Source organism: Columba livia, chromosome 12 (genome assembly GCF_036013475.1).
Source record: "Columba livia isolate bColLiv1 breed racing homer chromosome 12, bColLiv1.pat.W.v2, whole genome shotgun sequence".
NCBI lineage: Eukaryota > Metazoa > Chordata > Aves > Columbiformes > Columbidae > Columba > Columba livia.
Window position 1 is genome coordinate 6253990 of NC_088613.1, and position 21390 is coordinate 6275379.

The following is a 21390-nucleotide window of genomic DNA, read 5'->3' on the forward strand; positions in this document are numbered from 1 at the left end:
ACCAGCTGAATACACGTAAATTTACTGCACTGCATACAAGCAGCAAGTCATGCAGCAGAGCAGAAAGCTCTCTCCTCACCGAGAGGAGCACGGTCCCTCATCCCAGGAGAGATAAAACTGTAACACTATTATCTTTAACTGTACTAATTCACCATAGAACTCTCTAGGATGACTGATGCATTTCAAACCGTTATCAATTTAGTTCTTTCCCTGTCACAGCTGTGTTAGTTATCTTCCAGCCATCTGGGAAAATCCTGACACATTTAACTTGTAAACTGTGCTAGACATAACTTTTGCAATTAGAACACAGAACCCATTTCTAGGTCTTCACTAGAAAGCTCCTATCTGACATTGATAAAAGAAGGTCTTGCACACATATACACCATGGACAAAGAATTAATAGGTACAAGGATAAATACACATGACATTTCAGAACAAAAACTCCCTTTTCTAAGGCTTTTAGACACCAACACAGTTGTTTTGGCCATAAGATCTATATGAACATATTTTTAGACAATTGTATCAGTAAGAACTGCATACAGAAGCAGCAGATTTGTCAATGTCCACATTTTGAACATTAATCATGTTTACAAAGGTATCTGTTCTTTCTCAGGAAAGCTTAAAATTAAAACTGTAAATGAAATCACATCTGCTATACTAATTTAAAAAGTTCCACCACTTACATTTATAACACAAGCATCTTTAACTCTACCATCTGGAGTAACAAAACATCCTATTGGAAATCCTGGATTACAGTATTTTTGTCCATCTTCCACGTCGTAGCACCAGGTTACAGGCATGTTATCGATAATCCTAGACAGAAATCAAAGAACACAACCTCAGAAATGGATGCACTTTATTTCACATTGACATTTAACATTCACATAACGCACACAGTTTTCAACAGTGCTCACAAGGTGCACCGTAGATGAAAATTATCACATAGAAGGAAGAAGACAACCACTTAGAACACAGATAACAATGTAAAAAAAGCCAGCAAAAAATATCCCAGTCTCAAGGACACATCTCATCTTACCAGTGATGCTGATAATTCAGCTGCATTCCTTTCTTCAAAAAAGCCAGTTTGCTTTTATCAGCACTGTTTTCTGGGTCATATGATCTTGTACAAACCTTCTGGCATGTTTGTTGCTCTTTAAAAGTGAACTGTTAAAAAAACCACACAAAGAGTCACTTCAGCTTTGCTTCAAAAATCTTGTAGAGTCCCTTTTTCATGGAAAGTTGACCTTTTTGTGATTTTTCACCTCCTTGCTATCAAATTTTCTACAGCTAGAATTTCCCATACAGCTTTAACTTAAATATCAGATGTATAGCCAGCATCAACAATCCCCTTTCACATTGCTATAAATCTGTAGCCCAGATAAACTACCTCCAGATAGACCTCCAGATTGAAAATTAGCAGAAAAGGTGTTGCCAAAATAAAACAAACTGGTAAAAGAAAGAAGCAATCTCATCATCTGCTAAACCAGAATTTAACTACACCCTTTTCGAGTGTTTCATGTAACATTAGCTGCATTTCCCCATCATGGCTAAGTTATGAGACAAGGCTGCCAAAAGCACAACAAGTTGCACAGCATCTACACTTCAAGTGCTGATACCACCTAACACAAACATGCTCACATTTGTATATTGAACTTCTTTTCTAACCCAGTTGGGGTTTACCCGTTAGTGAGCCAACATACCTAAAACATGACTGAAAATTGTAACCTTATCAACGCTGAAGCGCTAAATAACAATAGTATTTTTTAATCACTGTAATGTACAGCCATTTCACACAAGTAATTTTTATAATACTTAATCTACTCAATGGGTGTCCAGTCCAAATGAACCATCATGCTACATATTTCAAATCTTATTGTGGCCAGCATTCATATACATTAGCTCAGAGAGTCAGAGAGACTTCTAGAAGTTTACCCAAGGGAGGAGGCATCACCTCCTTCACAGTCCTGTAAAAGGATGTAACTAAGTCCCTGTAGATTGAGCAGCAGCAGCCTCAAACTCTGCTCCCTGTTTTTCTCACGGGATTTTGGATTATCTAGCAACCCTCACACACAGAGCCCAGTTTTCAGTTTTACCAGCAAATTCCAGTCTGGAAGTTACACTTGAACAGCATACACTTTCAAGCATTAAGAGCCAGTGTTTGACTATATGTCCTTCACTGCCAATAATTTCCCCAAGTTGACTGGACAGCATTTTAGAGCCTTTACATTTGATTATTGCTAATGCAGGGAACAAGACAGAAAAATATTACATACCTAATCTACAAAATACTTCCATACATTTATTTTACAGAAGATTCCCAGTGACATGCATCAACAATGAAAAATTTCATTTTAGACAACAGATGTTAAAGTGTGTACAAGCAGGGAAAAGCTGGAAGTGAGCTCCAACTTGGCCTGTCTTTCCCACTCTGGAAATTGCCCAACAGTACAACCAAGTATATGAAACAGTTCCTGAACCAACAGTTTACAGCCTCCAATATCACATTTAACTAATGATTTCATATCATCTAACACTCTACACACCTTTAAGATACAGTTTCTGGATTTCTCTCTAATACAGACAAACAAGAAAGACAAATTATTACTGGCTCAGCTTCCCAACTTTAATTAGCCTCCCTGAGATGTCTTTATGATGGTGAGGGGTTGTTTTTACCATATAAACAGTATAAAGTTTATATTAAAAAAAGATAACCACACAATAATGAAATCTGCAGCTATGTCTATGGATTACAGCCATCAGAAAGATAGCTATCATATTTAAACAGGATCAACTTCAAGGGACAAAATAACCTTATACGGAGATGATGCTATTCTTTCCCCAAACAGCACTTGTCCAAGATTTTCTGATGGTCTTTTCTCTTCCGTATCTTGACAGAAGTCAAAACTGGAAAAAAGTGGAAAATATTAGCTTTAATTTTTAATTGATATATAAATGTAAATATCAGGCTAACACAATTTCTTAAGTTATGTCCTTAATATGGCAGCTTTCATGCTTCTTTTTGGTGGATCAGCCAGTGCTAGTAAGAATTTTGAGTGCCTTTGCAAATAGATTTGGCATATACTATATAGAAATAGTGGTGTTTTGATATCCATATCAACCAAGATATATTACGGCTGAAGTATATTTAACACAATGAACAATGTTTAGTCCAAGAACCCTTTTCAAATGGCAATTTAAAACAATAGAACATTTCATATTAAGGAAAAAACAAAAAAAAAGACTACTACAGACTGCCCGTTTTTCTTGCAAAAGTTTCAGAAAAGTAACTACACTCCTTCCTTTAAGGAGTCCTTACTAATAGTATTTCATGTGTAACATGCTTCAAAGAAGGGAAGTGCTTTTAATATTAAATGTGTCACACTGCCAAATGTCATTCACCAATTCTTTTCAACTATACAGAGTCTGAAACAGTTGAATATGGGAAAGAGAACATAGCCATTCTGGATCTTTGTTAAACAGGGTTGCAGTAGGTTATAGGGGAAAAAAATCACTTATCCTTGACAAATAAGTACTTTTCCTCAATAAGCGCTCCTAAATTAACTGGCTTCCACAAAGTTTAATGCAAATAGAGACACTGTGCACTTCTTAAGCTTGTCACTGCTCTTGCTGCTATTGTTTAACTACACTAAGATCTACAACACCAGCAAGTTACTCTATTCTGTAAGCCCAAGAGCAAGACAGTAAGTCATACTCTGTGTCCATACCTATAAATATCTGCAAAATATCTATAAATATCTGCAAAACAGGTAATAGTTTTCACAAGCAACAATCAAAAAAAAAAACCAAACACAAACAACAAAACACAACCAAACAAAGACAAAGGAAAAATAACAATGACCCTTCTTCCAATTCCTTTTATTTTCCAGAAACAAGAAATACAAAGCTCCTGTCTTCTCATATTTGACCAATGGAAAGAACTTTCAAACATAGCAAACAATCAACACTAAACCCAGTACTCAGCTCAAAAAAAGCACACCCACTAGAAACCCAGCAGCCTTGCATTTTTCAATGACTGAGGATGGTTAGGAGGCACAGGTATGACCTTCATCCTTCCCGCCCTCTTGAACTTCATTCGTGCTGCTGAACGCTGGATTTACTCTTCCACCCCTACACCCAAAACACACGTGCTGTACCAGGAGCTGCATCCCTACGCTAAGACCAGAAAACAGGCTTTCCAAGCACTTCTGCGGGGCTGCTGTGTGATGTACTTACGCATCATACTCATATGGCAGAACCGATTCAACCGAGTCCAGTCTGTTCACGAAGAGCTCGATCAGTGACTGAAACGGGGATTGACAGGGGGAGAAAAAAACATGAAAATACAGACTCGGAGGAACAGATGTGCGGCCGACACGAAACGCATGGGCAGCTGGCAGGAACCGTTACACGTCTCGGAGCTCGCTGTCCCACAGCGGAGTTACAGCTCCTGACAGGCCCCGGGCTGGGCCGCGCCTCTGCCGCGCTCCCCCCGCAGTACCGCTGGGGCTAAAACAAGGAACGAAGCACCGGGGAGAGACCCTTCCGGCGCTGCCTGAAAAGTTCAGCGGGAAAAGGGGAGGTTTTCACCCTAAAAACACAGCGGCTGCACCCAAAGGACGGGTGGTTTGCTTCCCGAAGCGAAAGCTGCCGCCTGAGGGAGACCGCCCGGGGCCGGCACGCAGCGGGTCCGGGGATACACGGCGGTTCCCCCGGTTCCCCGCCTCGCCTGCAGCGCTCGGGGGGACCCCTTGTGTCGGGCCCTCCCGTGAAGGCTCTCACCTTGCAGCCTTCGGTCTCCTCCCCCTTCTCACAGAAGCTGACAGGCGCCAAGCCGGGCAGGTAGAAAGCGGCACAGAGAGGTGCCACAAGCAAAAGACCGGCTGCCAGCAGCCTCATCTTCCAGCCTGAAGGCGCGAAGGCACCATGAGCCGAGGCGGCACCCCCGACTGCCACGGCCAGCGCCTGGCGGAGGCCGCCTCAGCCGAGCCCGGTAGCGGCGGCGTCACGACCGCGTTGAGGGCACGGCGCCTGCGCGGTGAAGGGGTGAGGCGCTGGGCGCCATCTTGAGGGAGGGCACATGGGGGCGCGGCGGCTTTTCTCCTCACGGAGGCTGCCGGAGCTGTGGGCGGGCTGTCGCCTCCCTCTAGCTGGGGAGGTGGTTTCCTTTCTTCTTGCCTTTCACTCTCACCTCAGTCCTTTTTCCCCAAAGCCCTTTGTGGTGACTTGTACCAGAACCTCTTTTTCAGGTTTTAGCACCCAGCATAGCAGAGAGACTTAAACTGGATTTTACCAGCTGAGAAATTATGGGTGGAAAAGTCAAGATTTCTTGTGACTTTTAAGAATTATATTTGATGATGCTTTGATGTCTAGCACAACAGCTTGTGATATTTGCAGCCGATAGCAGCGGGACATGCACCAGCTCGTGGTGCCTCGTGTCCCCTTGCACCACCGTGTCCCCAGCGCTGCCATGAGCGCGATGCCGAGCTCCAGGCTCACTTGTTCAGGTAGCAGAGGCACGAGCAGCGCTCAGGGACTGCAAAAACCTTTCTGAGAAGCACAGTAAGTACAAGCAGTGGCTGCAAGCCCAGCTCTGTGCTACCATGACAAGACAGATACTCACTGTTCACTAAAACATTAGGCTAAATGCATTGCTGTCAATACCGAGTAGACAGCACCTCCATCTTCCACTCTGTCTCTATTTAGGCAAGCTGTTGTCACTGTTTTCCAACCTGTGACATTGCATTTGCATTGCCCCCGCAAAAACCCCACGTCCAACAATTTTACTCAAATCCTCAATTAGTAGTGAGTTGCCCTTAGCAGAGGACAGCACAAGGCAAAAGGAGAAAGAATAAAAAGTTTGTAATAATTGCTTATCTTGTGTCTTTTCAGCTGAGCCTGGAAAATTTGAAGGGTCATTTCAGGCAGCTCCAGCTACATGTTGGGGACTCATGATCTACCTTGTACTGCTAAACTGAAAGGGGGCACAATTACATCCCCAGCAGGTGATTTGGGAGAAGCACATAATCGAGTTCCAGCTTAGAAATGGTTGACAAATTCAGTGCCAGAAACAATTATTTTGTGCTGTTGTCATCCATTCTAGACTTTGTTTTACAGACAAAAAAATGCTGAATTTCTATAAATACCCATCAACTGACAGCTGTCTTGAAAATTGCTTTTTGTCATGAAAGTATTAAACTGATGTTTCCCGTTACTAGGATTTTGGGGTTTTTTTTACTATCTATCTAGAAGTGAATTACATTCCTTTTTTATTCATTCTGAATGAGTTTTATGTGATCAGATTATTTATATATTAGTCCTCATTCCCCAGCTCCCCTGAACCCTTTATCCAGTTAAAACTCCATGTATGATGAACTTGGTAAAAGGCCAATATGTTTGATGAAAATGTGCCGCATAGTACAAGGGAGATCCAAAGTACTGCCATCCGATGTAAGTCTGTTCCCTATTCTGCAGGGGCCAATATTAGGACCTCTTATTACTATCTTAATTTCCTACCAGAAAACTCGAAGTTGAGAGATCATTTGCAAAAGAAACTGTCCTGGCTCTTCAGCCTTTAACTTCTTACTGAACACAGAATAAGGATTAGTCTGCATTCAGACTACAGTTTGTTCCCTGAAGTTTTCTGTCATTTTTCTAAAAAAATTCAAACTTACAAAAAAAGAAAAGGAGGAGGGGAAAGAATTAGAAGAATTATATATCCTCTAGTCCTCAAAAAAATCTGTCTTACTGAACTTGAAGCAAGACCATATATAAACTATGTAGTTGAATATACTAAAATACTGTTCTAGTTTGCAATGTAGGTGGAACTAAGATTTTGATGAGAAGCTTGGTGAAGATATCTTTTAGGACAAAGGATAGAAGAATTTGGCCCCAATACAATTTATGTTCAAATAATACAAGTTATATTCAAATGCTGTTGCCAATGTAAATTATTTCAGTGCTAATCACATCTACCTACATGTACATGTTAACAGAATGTTAATAAAACGAAGCCTGGAGTTACCAATGAAGTATTTTACTCTTTTAATCAGAGGAAGAGAAAAGAGAGTTTAGTTTGCATTTGCTTATCTTTTGAATTACCTGGGAAAGAGTCAGCAAATACACTGATGTAGGTCACAGAAGCACACAGAGATTTTGCATGTAGATGGTGACTATTTTTAGAACATTTCTTACCAGACTAACAATTGGCTTTAGTTTTCACTATCCATTCCAGGGAGGCTCTGAGGTTTAAATTGTTCTGTATTGAAACTAGAATTCAAACCTTTTTTTCATATGATAATTGGATGAGTATCTAGCTATGCCATTCTTCAGCAACTGCATTGTTATCATGTGCAGTGCCCTCCCACTTCATTACCCAAGGTCATTTTTCCCTTTTCCCATGCACAGTAACAGCATCCAGAAGCTCTCAGCATCTATGCTTGAAAGGTGATCATCTTTAAGCATGTACTGCAGTCTGGAGAAGTGTTTGAGAGCTGCCTTCTTTTGTATTCTCCACAAATCTACGAAGCGATGTTGCTTTCTGCTTTCTCTAACACAAAGAGCAGTTAAATAACAGTATCTGAGCAGAGGCTGAAAAACTGAACATGAAAGTACAGTCTGATGTTCTCTTATCAGGATGCGACAGTTATGCAGCTCTATACCTGTCACGGTACTGAGCGGTACCAAGATAGAGCCTATAGACTCTGAGGTACCTCTCAGAAATAAAACTCTATAATATACCACAAGGGAGAGCAGAAGTCGCAGAGGAGTTGAGCAATGTCCACCCCATACGTTACAAAAGTAGATAAGGTGACATGCTGGTAGAGAACGATGTCTCCTGTGACTCTTAAAGACAACACAGCTGAGGAAACTACACCACCATTTCTGATTGCTTCAACCCCACCCGTCCCCTCCTCCTCCTCCATGACACCAGCACAGGTAACGGGAGGGCAGTAGATCCAGGTGGGAAAGGTGGCTTTTTTCCTTTTAGCTCCCAGCAGGTTCATTGTGGAGCCCTGCCAGCCCCAGGGACTTCTCAATGAGGACATGTTATGCTATCTGAAAGGAAAGGGATCTTGGTATGTACGAGCCGGAGCCTGAATACGTGCAAGGCACCGTTGCTGACCATACAGCATGGATACTCTTAGAAAAGCCTTGGGAAAAGCCACCCAGGGAGCTGCCACCGCAGATGCAGGAACATGGGGTGGCTCTGGAGAGTGGCTCCTCTGACCTGAGACATCTCTCAGCACTGCAAGTCCCCAGGAACACACAGAACCCGCTGCTGGCATCCTGTTAACTCTGTCCTGGGATCAGAGGCTTCATTTGAGGTTTTAAATTCTCCACTTAATCCCAGGGGGATTTCAGCACGGGAACCACATGTAATAAATAATTTACCTGTGATACACCTTGGCAGTGTGTGCAAGGATGAGCCAGGAGATATAGGAAATCCTAAAATGATCAAGGAACCCGGAATGCCTTAACTTTTGCATCATGTAGAAATCAAGCCTAAGGGTCCTTCTTCGAGGAGTAGGAATGGGTGACAGTTACAGGTCCTGGCTACCAGTTTTCAAGACCCATATTCACTGTGCCTCTGGAATTCTTATAAAAGGACGATAGAGACAGACAGGCCTGCAAAAACCCTTTTTAAAAAACACACAGAATACATAATAAGGCAACTTAACTTTTACCAGTTTAAGAAGGTAATAAAAATCCATTTTTGAGTTAAGAGACTGAGCAGTAATTAGCTTAAGAGACTCTAAGAAAACAGGCCTTGATGACTGATTAATACCAGTTCATATAATCTACAAATTCAAATTATGGAAACTTAGGTTTGTATGTATAAACTCCCTCCTAATTTTTCAGCTATGAGGTTTAGTCAGCAAAATACCTCAGTTGAACCTCAGATGTAATTTTAAAAATTAGTTACTTGAACCAATACAAAACTTTGTGTTATCAACATTATTTCGTTTCAAACTACACTTATTTCAGTTTAAGTATCTGAGGAAGTATTGATTTGCCCATATATTAAGTCAAAACGCTTTGAGACTGGTTTAGCTGAACAGGGCTAACCTCCCGCACAGACACATCCCAAAGTTAAACTGACCCTCTTGTCAGTGATTTTGCCTCCGAATTAGCGAAGCGATCGCTCCTTTGGGCATCCTGCTCTGAAGCGGGACGAGGCGCTGCCGCCCCTGTCAGCAGAAGGGCCGGCAGACAAAGAGGGACCGACAGCTGCCCGTCTTTCCCAGCCGGGGGCTCCAGCCGCGCTCATTTATCGCGACTCACGGCCCCCGCCCCGCTCCGCCGGCAGGACGGGCCGCCCCACCCCGCAGCGCCCGGGGGCCCGTTCCCTCCCGCGCCGCCCCCCTGCCGGCCGCGCCGCCGCCTGCATCCGGGGTCCCGGCCGGCTGGTGACGTCAGCGGTATAAAGGCCTCCAGCGCCTTTGTTCACCCCTCATTGCGCAGTTGCAGGTCGGTCGTAGCGGAGGTGAGCGCTGCCGGGGAGTTCAGCAGGCCCGAGGGCTCTGGGAGGGGGGCAGGCGGGGCTCTGCGGGGCGATTGCGGGCCGCGGAAGGTGGGGGCCACGGCGAAAGGTCCGGTCCGTAGGTGAGGGGGCTGTGTGCTGCACGCTCGCCGCTGCGGGCCCCGGGTGAGGCGCGGCGGAGCCAGGCCTGCCGCCCCGGCCGCCTGGTCCTACGTCGGGTGGTGGGAGCAGTGCGGCTGTGGCGGGGTGTGGGGGGGTCCCAAACGCGTGAGGCGCGGCGGCCGCCATTTTAGGTGCGGGGATTCTGTTGGAGGTCCCGCCGCGCGGGTCTCCGCATCCCCGAAGAGGACGAAGGGAGGGCGGCGGCCACGCCGGGGAGAGAGTTTAAAACGGGATTGAGGTACTCGGTGGGGTTAGCGTCGCGGCGGTCGTTTGGCGCCGAGAGGGAGAAAAGCCCCTACTAAAGGTGTCCGCCATTTTGTAGAGGTGCCTGGAGACCGCGGAGGGTCTGACGCCCCCCCCTCCGTTCCGGAACGCGCCTTGGCGGCGGGGATGGGGGTAGGGAGACGGTCGCGCCACGGGCTCTTGGGCGGCTCGGCCCCACCGGCCTCCCGCTTCCCGGGGGCGGCTTTGTCTCTGCGGTCCGTGCGGGGCTGCGCCGGGCCCTACGTGCACCCCACTGCGGCTTTCCCGCCATTGCGTTGGAGACATGCGGGCAGTGTTCATGGCCACAGGCGCCAGGCGTTTCGCCGGGCACCTTAAGGTTTTGCTTTGTCTTTGGCCTTCTTTTATTATATTTTTCAGTCCCCCAATATCCCCTGCCTTAACCGTGGCCTTGATGTGCACACCTGCAGTGATGCTCTGGTATCCGTTCAGGCTCACGTGTAGGCCAGAACTTTGGCGTAGTGTCAGTGTATTTTAAATACTTCTAAAAATTATCATAATTTAGAATATTGGCTCAAGCTGCCGTTAAACTAATGTTTGGTACTGCTTTAACATATTAAGTAAATTTACAGAAATTTCTATGGCAGGATTTAGAGGGAGGGAGTGCTAGGATTACCGTTGAAGGCAAAAAGATATAACCATGGAAATTTTTTCACATTCAGCAATAATACTTGATCTTAAGAGAGTTCTCATCAGTGCTTTGTTCTACTTCTTAGTTAATCTCTTTGAAGTAGACTATATAATATGAAGAAGTAACTGAAGGTAATACTACTAGTTGGTTCAGTCTAAAAATATTATTTTCTTACCTGCTTTATACCTCACATCTCTTAATTGACATCTTGCTCAAGAAAATTTGCTTGTGCTTTTAAGTGAGGAAGTTACTTGTATTCCATGAGGTGCTATGGAAGTCACAGTGGCAGTCTAATGTTTTGTTAATAACGACCTTTTGCTTTTAATAGGTCATTTGCAGAATCAAAATGGTTGAAGCAGATCGTCCTGGGAAACTCTTCATTGGGGGCCTGAACACAGAGACTAATGAAAAAGCCCTTGAGGCTGTATTTGGCAAATATGGACGCATTGTGGAAGGTAAAAAGAAAAACCTTGCTATTTAAAGACAGTAAAAAAATAAAACGCAACAACGTAGCTATGATGACTTTTTTTAGCATTGATCATCTGAGATGATGGTGCTTTCATGTCCTCTAAGAAGTTCTGAGCTTAAAAGGTTATATAAAGGTAAAGTGTTGCTGCCTGATTATAGGAAAAGCTTACACAGCTTTATCTCTGCAGTTCTTTTGATGAAAGATCGTGAAACCAACAAGTCCAGAGGATTTGCATTTGTCACATTTGAGAGTCCAGCAGATGCACAAGATGCTGCCAGAGATATGAATGGAAAGGTAGGAATTAAGACCGATTATATGTCACCGTTGTTACTGACCAGCAATATTTATCTTTGGGGTAAATTGCCTAGTAATAAAAGTTGGAAGGACAAAGAGATGGAAGATCCTGGAGACAAGTCATAACTTTAAATTTGGCAAAACATGTTTGTTTCCACAAAGCTGGAGTTAGTTTCTCCTGATTCTGGATTTGACAGTAAAAAGTGAAGTCTGGCTGTCAGTCACACTTTTTGTTTTTAATTGGTGATGGAGGGCTAGTAATCAGCTCTTCATTCTTGCATGTCCAGTATTATGTTTTTGTTTTATTATATTTGAATGCTGTACTGTGTCAATTACACTTTAGGGAAGTGACTTAACTGAAAACAGTGCTTCCCTTAACATGGGTTTAATGTGACTTCCCTGCTGTGCTGGAGTGTTGATGGCATTGCTACATTATCTGGTAATCAGTAGATACCCTCATACATTTGTGAGTTATATCATCAGTCTGTTTAGCATGTATGAATGTGCTTGTTTGCACCATACAACGTAACTACATGGCTTAAAGAAGTACATATTTCATGCATATGTTATGTCTTTAAAAAGAAAATCTAAGAATTTGGAGCAAAAATTCTGAGATAGATCAGGATAGTTTGTGAAGAAACTCTAGGATCTTGTGATCTGTGTCTGTTCCAGCATGTGCTTGAAAAGCTAGATGCCAAGTTTGCAACTTAATGGTCAAGAGCTGCTTCAACAGAGGTGCTGTCTCATTAGGCAGTGAAAGTTGGCTTCTCATTTAACTTCCATTTCTGACTCTTGTTTTTTCATGCATAATCTGGACAGCTGTATTAAGGTCATGCACTGGCCTTTTTCTGTGCACTGTCTCTGAGATACATTTCACACAGTTGTTTGTCTTGTTAGCGTAAGACATTGAAGTGAAAGAGAAATGTCAGTCATTGCAGTCAGTAAGTATAACACAATGAATATTTGCACCTCAGGAATAAGAAAATAAGCTTGCTGTAGTGTTGACAGTGAACACAAATAGTAGAATTTCCTTGCTTTGTGTTACAGCAGGCTTTCTGCTGTGTACTTAGTGTCTGGCGGCTTTAGGACAACCTCATGACAATTAGCTTTGATTTCTTCGGAACGTTGCTTGCTTTTTAAACAAGTTAGGCATTTCTGTCAAGGCAGAGAGTGATAAGTCAGATTATGTCCTTTCTGTACCACCCTAAACATCCTTAAAGATGCTCCTTTTATTGAATTTATTTCTTCATTGTGTAGTTTGCTACAGTTCTGAAGACTTGTTTACTGCAGTTCTTAAACACTGATTTCTTCTGAAGTAGTCATTACACTGAACCCTCCCATAAGGTAATGTCAAGCACCAACAACTACTTGTCAGACTGAAGGAGTTCAGACAGTAATCCTAAGTGTTTGTGGAGTGCAGCTGTAAAATGAAAATACCTCTAAAAGTAATCTCCAACTGTTCTAAATCTTGAAGGTTGTGGCATGTGTTTGGTCACAGTGGAAACATTAAGGAAAGTAATGCTTAGTAAAGTTGCTAAATGACATTGAGTGTTTGTGGCTGAGGTAATGTCTGCATGTTCTGGAATGCACCATCTCCATCACTGTCAAGAAATCCTGGAAAGTACTGCCTTGTGGATCATCATTCTCATGGTTTCAGTCTTCAACTCTACAAATCTAAGAGTGCCTTCATCTGCAAATAGTAGATGAAAATAACATCCTCGCTTGGGATTTGTCTAGAATGACTTTTTTAACAAACCTTTAGGTGCTGCTGTGTATGGTTCCAGTTTTGTACTGGTGTAGTATGATTCAACCATGGATATGAAAGATGTGGAAGATGTTCATGAGGTAGTCTCTTACCCTCATCTTCAGAAAGCCTTCTGAACAATAAGTACTGCTTGTACCTCAAAGACCCTGCGTTCTAGATCTGAGGAGTGATGTTGAAGGCATGCTGTGGAAAGAGATCATTGTAATAAATGAGAACTTGGAGATTTTTGTCCATTTGGAAATGATGGATTGGAGTGTTCATGAGAATTTCAGGCACTTGAGAAGCAGCAGAAGCACTGTGCAAACAATAATCTAGGCAGTCTGTAAGGAGTTAGTTGACCTGTCTGGCCGTCGGAAGAGTTCTGCATCTCCAGTGTGTTGCACATTATGTCATTCCAAAGGAATTCAAAGTTGCAGCCAGTAGAAGAGGCTGACTTGGATAGATTCTGTGAGAATAAATGTGGATTTGATTTTTTGCTATGCAAATATTCGTGAAAAACCAGATGTCCAATGTTCTGCTCCTTTCTGGGTGGGGGGAATGAAGGGAGTTAATTATATTTCATTGTAAAATGAGACAAGCATAGCCTAGACTAAGCATGCTTGTTGAAGATTAATTTCAGTCCTGCAGAAAGAGGTCAGGAGATAATGGTTTTGGAGTGGGGATGGAGATTTCTCATTAAAATTACTTTTTCTGCAAAATTGGATCAATGTTAGCATGTCTGAGCAGCACAGAAGACGTGTTAGAAATACTTTATCATCCCAAATGATTAACCTTCTTCAAGAAGAACCATAATTCCATGGTTGTCAAGTCTACATAATGTTATCATTAAATATATGTGCTTATCTGGATACAAGTGTGAGTACTCCAGGTCCATAGTGGACATTTTGTGCAGTATTCTGTGCTGTTCTCATGATCTCTTGATTTTAACTCCTGAGGAAAAAATGAATAACTAAAGAGAGAATACAGCCTTAGAGGAAACATCTGTGACAAGCCAGAGATCTTCATTCCAGTGTAGACCTGCCAAACCAGCTGGACTGTGTTAAGAGCCTGGAAGCAAATACTGAAAATCCAAACAGTCTAAACTGTACTCAGCACTGCAGAAGGTTCTTCCACTAATGAACAGAAAATGGTCCCAGTTCTTTTGATGAAGAAGCAATGCAACATGTAGAAGAGCAGCTGAATAAGAAATGATCTTGAGTTCTTGAATATATTTGGTGAAAGGGAGCCTACTTGATGTCGCCTTCAAGGAACATGCAGAAATGGTGGTCACTGCAACATCAACAGAAAATGATCCTTCGGAGAGGAAAGCTCTGCATGATCTTAGGTTGCACTTTCATGTAGTTTCTGTAATAGTTTCTTTGGAATACTTGTTTTCTGCCCCACTTCTAAAACTTCAAATTTCATTAATCTTTTCTGTTGGAACATGAAACAGTTCACTGGACAGTTCTCTAATTCTGTTTAAGGTTCCCTGGCTCACCTTATAAAGCTCATTCCACTTACAGGAGTTTGACTACCAATTTATTATTATCCTTAAATGACTCTCATCTTAAATGGCTTTCCTGTGTTTTAGCACCAAGGTGACTGTACTTTATGGTGCCTATATTATACTGAAAATGCTACTGTAACACTCTGAATCAAGGTTATAAACACCAACCTAGGTTTGTGTCGACAGCAGGTGTTTTGGGCTCATTGAAGAATATTCTGTATTCCGAGTTGGCTTGTCTGAGTTTTTTCTGTTTAGTGAGGTGAGACCTTTATTCCTTCACATAAGAACCAACAAAATGAAGTTGTCCCTTCTGCTTTAAAACAGGACAAACCTTGACAAATACCTTCTCCTGGTTAGCAAAAACAAACAAAATGTTATTTGACCTAATGAAAGGTCTTTTTGGAACTTAGGCATAGCTTTTTAATGCTTCTTGCATAAAGCAGTTTCAAAAGAAACCTATCTTTTGCCTAAGTAAGATGCATAAGCACAAGGCAGAAGGAAACAGGAGGAGAAATGATAAGGAAAACTGTACCTTCTACATATAAAAGGAAAGAACTTGAACCTAGCATCCAGGTTTTCATAACTGATGCTAGCAGAAGGGGATGGTGGTTGGTTTCCAAGCGTGAAATAAGCTGTCAGGAATCTGCTGTGGAGTTGAGGACACCAGTGGTTGTGGTGGCAAAGCTTAAGGCTTCAAGCCCCACTCTTCCCATTTTGAGAAGGATGACTGAAACAGGTGAATGATGATGGCAAAATTATATAATATGAACACAGAAGTTCCAGTGATTAGAGGTATTAATGCTCATTCCTGGAATGTTTCAGCTTGTCATGCCAAAAGGCTTTTTGAGGAGCCTTCCATAAGTAAAATATTTTAAGTCAAAGCCAAGACCAGTATGATTTTACTATTATTTTATCTCACAGTGGATCAAGTTGGACCTATAGATATGCATATAGGTTTTTCAAACAGTAGCTTCAACGACATATGGTGGCAGAATACATGAGATACTAAAATGGCTTATTTCAGAGAGAGCTACATTTCATTGGTGAACAAAAAATATTCAGTACTTTGGTAAAAAAACTATCAGAGTAAGACATTACTAGCAGTCATGTTCTTGTTCATTTATTGCAGTAAAGTGCAATAAACACTTCCTTCGTGTATACTTTATTAACTGTCATAGCAGAGTTAATATTTAACTGCTAAAAAAGGCAAATAAACTGTTTGCCAGGGTAGGTGTGCTGTAACCTAACTCCTAACTTCAGTAGAGCTTGCAATCTTGGCTCTGCTATAATTACCAATGTGTGGTGTCCAGAAGATTGTACAGAAATTTGATCAATTAGATTGAGTTAACCAATATGTCTTAACCATCTGCTGATGTTGGAGGTATAGTAGTTGGCTGCAGAGTTATCACAGGTCTGTATTCCAGAAAAAGCTTCCACACCTCAAAACCACAAAGCGCCTCCACTCTGGAAAAGCAAGTGATAGTGTTAATTGTGATAGTCACCTTTTCGAAAACCCAGCTTGAAACAGTAGAAAAGAAGGGTGAATTATCATACTCAGTCTGCTTTATAGATGCTCAAATTACTTAAATACTTCAGTGATCACCAGTTTATCAGAACATGAAGAAAATGTACTAAACGGCCTCCCCATTGCCAGAAACCCCAACTGAAGCTAAGATGTCTTCAGCTTAATCCTGTAACAACTGGTGCAGTCCTAGTTTGGTACAAAAGTCCGTGGCAATTGAAAGTAAATTGGAGATCATAAATCATGTTTCATTTACAGAATAAATGACATGGGGCTGCCGTAATCATTGGACACTTGTGTTTTCACTGAAAGTCATTTCTGATGCTGCTCTGTATTTTTTTTTTCATCAATACCACAAGAATGAAGTACTATAGAAATTAGGCCCAACGTGCTGCTGAGTACATGGGGACTAGTACTGAAGACTGAAATCAGTTCTAGAGTTGCTCTAACTTTATAAACAGGAAGCCCCATAATAGTGAAGCAAGAGGGGCTTAATTTAAGAAATACAAACATGACTGAGCAGTAAGTAAAGCAGCTTCTTCTTTAGTCATTAGATGGGAAGGCAATTAAAGTGGAACAAGCAACCAAGCCATCCTTTGAAAGTGGTGGTAGGCGTGGGCCGCCACCCCCTCCACGAAGCAGGGGTCCTCCCAGGGGCCTTAGAGGTGGAAGAGGCGGAAGTGGCGCGAGAGGACCACCTTCAAGAGGGAGTCACTTGGGTATGTATTTACCTCTCATTATATACTTGGACAACATACAAGAAAATGCCATTGGAAGATGACAATAAATCCTACTGGAAAAAAAAAAGTCAAAACAGATGAATAGTGCACTCCTTGTTCGTTACTAAAATGATGAAATATGATCTCAGCAGTTTAGTCAAATTTTTGATTAGGCAAGTACACCTTAAGAAAAGGCTTTCAAATATGAAGATTCCCTTCTACAACTAACACTCCACTTGACTTTTGGTTATGAAAGAAAAACAAAACTCCTGCCCTGCACGTGAGAAAGGAAGCTTTCTGGTATTCAAGTTGAAAAAGCGATTCTCTTCCACCAGGGAAAGGGAACTGCCTTTCATTCTTACTGGCAAGAAGTCTAAACTTACTAAATCCTAGGACTGATCCTTCCAGATCATAATGGGAATTAAGGAAGCTAGGCCATGTTTGTTGTTAATAACTAGCAGTGCGATGAGTTGAAGCTTTCTGAAGTGGAAGGATAGTACATTACTTGATACTGGATATCCTTTAACTTTAGATACAGCTGTTTATTCAGAGACTTCTCAGTATCGAAACAAACTGTCGCTTAAAAAGCAAGCAGCACCTGAGGTATAATAGTAGAAGCTGTAATGAGGAAAAACAACCCTGGAGGTAGTGAAAACTCCTGTCTTGAAGAGTCTGTGTAGTAGGTTCTACAGACTCTTTAGTGCCTCTGTTCCCTCTCTATGTAGGATCTTCTCTTGTGCATCTTCCCAGGTGGCTCTTGTCTTCTGAGGACAGTAACTTTTTGAGCATTTGAACTGTGATTGATTGCACATATCAGCTGTCTTTCTCCCTTGGCACACCCTGTGGCTTTTGGATAATAAGTTCTAAAAGACAGTTATTGACAGGAATGTAGGCTATGGAAGGGTTAGCTTGGTGTGCTCTCATTTCTGCCAGTAGCATCTATAGTAATGAACAAAACACAAGAGAAGGTTTTGAGGTCTAATTTTAGAGATCTACTGTTGATGGCAGTGGTAATAACAGTGCCTAGGTTATTGTAGTTCAGACTTGAGGGGCATGCAGGTGAATATCACAGAAATAACAAATTGGTTTATGGCATATGCTTGTAGGGTCTTCTCGAGGGCCACTTCCCATGAAGAGAGGTCCACCTCCACGAAGTGGAGGTCCTCCACCTAAAAGGTCTGCACCTTCAGGACCAGTGCGTAGCAGTAGCATGGGAGGAAGAGGTAAGAACTTCCTGATTTATTTTGTTGTTTAGTCAGCTGTAGTACCATAGTTTTTCTTGAGGAACTGTTTCCAGTCATTTGTTCTAACTTTAAAGCTGCTGTGGGATAGTATTTTGTTTTTCTAATCTATCGATTCATACCAATATGATTCCATAGCTGATTGGAACAAATTGGTGTGATGTGATGAGTGTGTTCCTTCTAATGCTGCTTTAAAACTGTACAAGCAGAAATACAAAGTACTACAAATTTAGGCTACAGGAAGATGTTTTAATTGCTATAAAGAGTCTGCTAACGTGTAACCGGCCTTGAGTCTTCTGCGTGGCTAAATGCTAATTAATTTTTAAAATCTGGGCTGTTTCTCTTAAGCTCCTGTGTCACGTGGAAGGGACAGTTATGGTGGTCCCCCGCGCAGAGAACCAATGCCATCGCGAAGAGATGTCTACATGTCTCCAAGAGATGATGGCTACAGCACTAAAGATGGGTAAATTGTTCTACTAATTTAGTTTGGCCTTTTTTATTGTTCAGAGAAGGATTTTGATCCTTTATCTTTCAAGGTATGACACGCAGCTAACATCCCCCATTCTTGTTCTTCGTAGTTATTCAAGCAGAGATTATCCCAGTTCCAGGGATACGCGGGACTATGCGCCACCTCCACGAGACTACGCGTATCGTGATTATGGTCATTCCAGTTCACGTGATGAATACCCCTCTAGGGGATATAGGTACCTACTGTTTGATTTTTCTCCCTGTCATTGTAGTCTTGCTGTGATCCCACTGATTTGTACTAAGTCTTAGTAGTCTTTCCTCCTATAGTGATCGTGATGGATATGGTGGTGGACGTGACAGAGACTACTCAGATCATCCAAGTGGAGGCTCTTACAGAGATTCGTATGAGAGTTATGGTAAGAATTCATTTTTAGGATCATGTAGTAATTTGTTACAGGTTTCATAAAACCTGGGTTTTACTGGGTTGCTTGTGCTTTAGGGGGAAGTGGAACGCTTTTTTTTCCCCTTACAGTGAAAGTGCAGGTGTTGGTTATCATTTGAGCATCTTTTAAAGTAAACTATAAGCTAAAGAAGCAAAGTCTACAGTTCAAAATTGCAACTATCTCTGGAAAATATGGCTGAGTTTCTTCTCTAAAATAACAACCTGTTCTGGAATACCCATTAAAGAGCCTGCCTGAATAAACACCGTCATCATTCCTTCAGAGTCTTTAAATCCACTCACTGCCTGATATGCAATCCCTACTTTAAATACCATTAACATGGCAGATAATATTAAGAACATCTCAATACATGCAAAAGAGTAGCAGTAAACATTTAATACAGCAGTTCTGTAAGTTCAGATTGAAATTGTTATATATAACTTGTGGTGTTGCCATATTACCTGACCGTTGACCCTGCAGGTAACTCACGTAGTGCTCCACCTGCACGAGGGCCCCCGCCATCTTATGGTGGAAGCAGTCGATATGATGATTACGGCAGCACACGAGATGGATATGGAAGCCGAGAAAGTTACTCAAGCAGCAGAAGTGATGTCTACTCAAGTGGCCGTGACCGTGTTGGAAGACAAGACAGGGGTCTTCCCCCATCCATGGAAAGGGGCTATCCACCTCCTCGTGATTCTTACAGTAGTTCGAGCCGCGGAGCACCCAGAGGTGGTGGCCGTGGTGGAAGCAGATCCGATAGAGGTGGAGGCAGAAGCAGATATTAAAAACACTCTTAAACTTTTGGACCAAGATACATTACTTCTCAAAACAACGAAAAGTGGAAGTTGTTTTATCTTTACTACCAGAGGACTACTAAAAGAAAAAGTTGTTTTTACCTTTTTCTATTGTTGCCTGTTAAGTTTTCCCCTCCATGACTTTCATGCTTTTGTGAGGAAAAGTTAAACCAATGTTTAATTTCATTTCAAAATTGTTAACATTTCTTTCAAAAAGCAGATGTTAAATGTATGAAACCTGAGCTGTGTACTAGTGTTGTAATTTTCAAAGTAAAGTTTCCCTGAAATGCCACAATTCCCATCTGATTTTCCTCATGAATGGAACAAGCAGTTCTTAAGATCTTCCACACAACATCCAACCATCTGACATGGAGATGGATTGTTCTACATGTTCAGCATCTCATTCTTAAAGAAAGTATTGCTTGTGATTTGGAGGGTGGTGGGGATATTACGCACAAAGGGCAGTTTTGCCTAGAATTTGAAGTCACAGTGTTCCTGGTACAAAATGCCTTCAGATCCGTGTGTAAAGAAAAATACAGGATATCATTCACTTAACCTGAAAAACAAGTGGATAATACTATTTTCTGCCTTCCTACTGTTTCATGGGGAGTTTGAAAAGATCTCCCCTCCAAATCATGTACATGTAAGTCAGCTACAAAATACTGTAAAAAAAAAAAAATGACCAATTCCATCAAAGAAGCTGCAAAACGATGCTTACTCATACTGTTTCAAATTTTTGCAACTCTGTAGTGTTTCACTTTTAAAGGAACATCTTTGATTCCAAAGGAGAAAATAAGATAAGCAAAGAAGTCTTTCTCTCCAACTTCTCAAAGGCTTATGGCTTCATAAAAACAAGTGAATCTTTCAGCATTCCACAGCTGATTTAAAGCATCAAATGCCTCTGAAACAGCAAAGATGGTAAGCAAAGCAAACTAGTTTTTCAGTCTAAATCAAAAATTGAATCAAGTTAGCTTCCTCTAGTACAGTAAGACAAGCTGCACATTATGGCAATGGAAGTGCTCTTTAGATAAAAAAAGGAAAATACTTCAATACATTAGAAGTTCTCCAAATTCAACATTTCTTCTTGAAAAAAGTATTTATGGCACAAATTCTGAAACTAAAGACATGATGCAGCGCACTGTAGACAGAATATTGCCAAGTAGGGTTGGGAGGGGGTATTTTGTGCCCAGTATCTTCCAGTGAAGGTGCTTAAAGAGGCTGCATATGCTGTATTAAAGAAAATTAAAGCCTCGTGAAACCAGGAATTGGTTTAGATTGACAAGTATCCACTCGGCTATTGGGATTTTGAAGCAAGCCATTGCAAACTTGTTTAGTTGGATGCCTGACTGTTTAGTTTTGACACTGCGTTACAGGGATATCTAGTACCTGTGGCAAGTTGTTATGACTGAGATAAAGCCATGAAGTTCAAAAGATGCTCTTGAATATAGTAGATGCGAAGACCTCCAACTAAAAACAAAAAAGCACAAACCCAAAAGCTTTGTACTACTGTTTAGTCCTCAGTAAATTTTGTCGTTCAACTTATGGATTTAACATGGCAGTGCACCATTGAACAGAAGTGAGAATCCATAAGCCATGCAACCTGTCACTAAGCCATTCCAGTCCATTCAAAGCC

At 41.8% G+C, this 21390-nt stretch overlaps 2 protein-coding genes and 1 non-coding gene across 10 annotated transcripts in view; 2 read left to right on the top strand and 1 right to left on the bottom strand.

Annotated features, from left to right (window-relative positions):
- Positions 1 to 5032, bottom strand: part of LOC102087564 (transmembrane 9 superfamily member 2) — a 30522-nt gene extending 25490 nt beyond the window's left edge. The window contains exons 1-5 of the mRNA XM_005500520.3: positions 4780 to 5032; positions 4234 to 4301; positions 2811 to 2904; positions 1037 to 1164; positions 684 to 813 (exon numbers count right to left, since the gene is read on the bottom strand). Of these exons, the coding sequence (XP_005500577.2) occupies positions 684 to 813; positions 1037 to 1164; positions 2811 to 2904; positions 4234 to 4301; positions 4780 to 4896 (537 nt within the window). The 5' untranslated portion in view covers positions 4897 to 5032. The remainder of the gene's footprint in view (positions 1 to 683; positions 814 to 1036; positions 1165 to 2810; positions 2905 to 4233; positions 4302 to 4779) is intronic.
- A 4327-nt stretch (positions 5033 to 9359) lies between these two features.
- RBMX (RNA binding motif protein X-linked) lies at positions 9360 to 20052 on the top strand. 8 transcript variants are annotated; one of them, XM_065077527.1, is made up of 9 exons: positions 9360 to 9484; positions 10885 to 11011; positions 11213 to 11319; positions 16640 to 16811; positions 17918 to 18034; positions 18401 to 18515; positions 18631 to 18756; positions 18833 to 18936; positions 19441 to 20052. In XM_065077527.1, exons 2-9 carry the CDS (start codon positions 10903 to 10905, stop codon positions 19746 to 19748), a joined length of 1158 nt encoding a protein of 385 aa, XP_064933599.1. In that variant the 5' UTR covers positions 9360 to 9484; positions 10885 to 10902; the 3' UTR covers positions 19749 to 20052. The 8 variants fall into 8 exon arrangements, with proteins under 8 accessions (XP_064933599.1, XP_064933603.1, XP_064933600.1 ...); XM_065077531.1 differs by having other exon boundaries at positions 18848 to 18936; XM_065077528.1 differs by having other exon boundaries at positions 9363 to 9468.
- LOC135575303 (small nucleolar RNA SNORD61) lies at positions 11069 to 11142 on the top strand. The gene has a single exon (XR_010465790.1). It is a non-coding gene; the product is annotated as a small nucleolar RNA SNORD61 (small nucleolar RNA).
- Positions 20053 to 21390: the final 1338 nt, after the last annotated feature.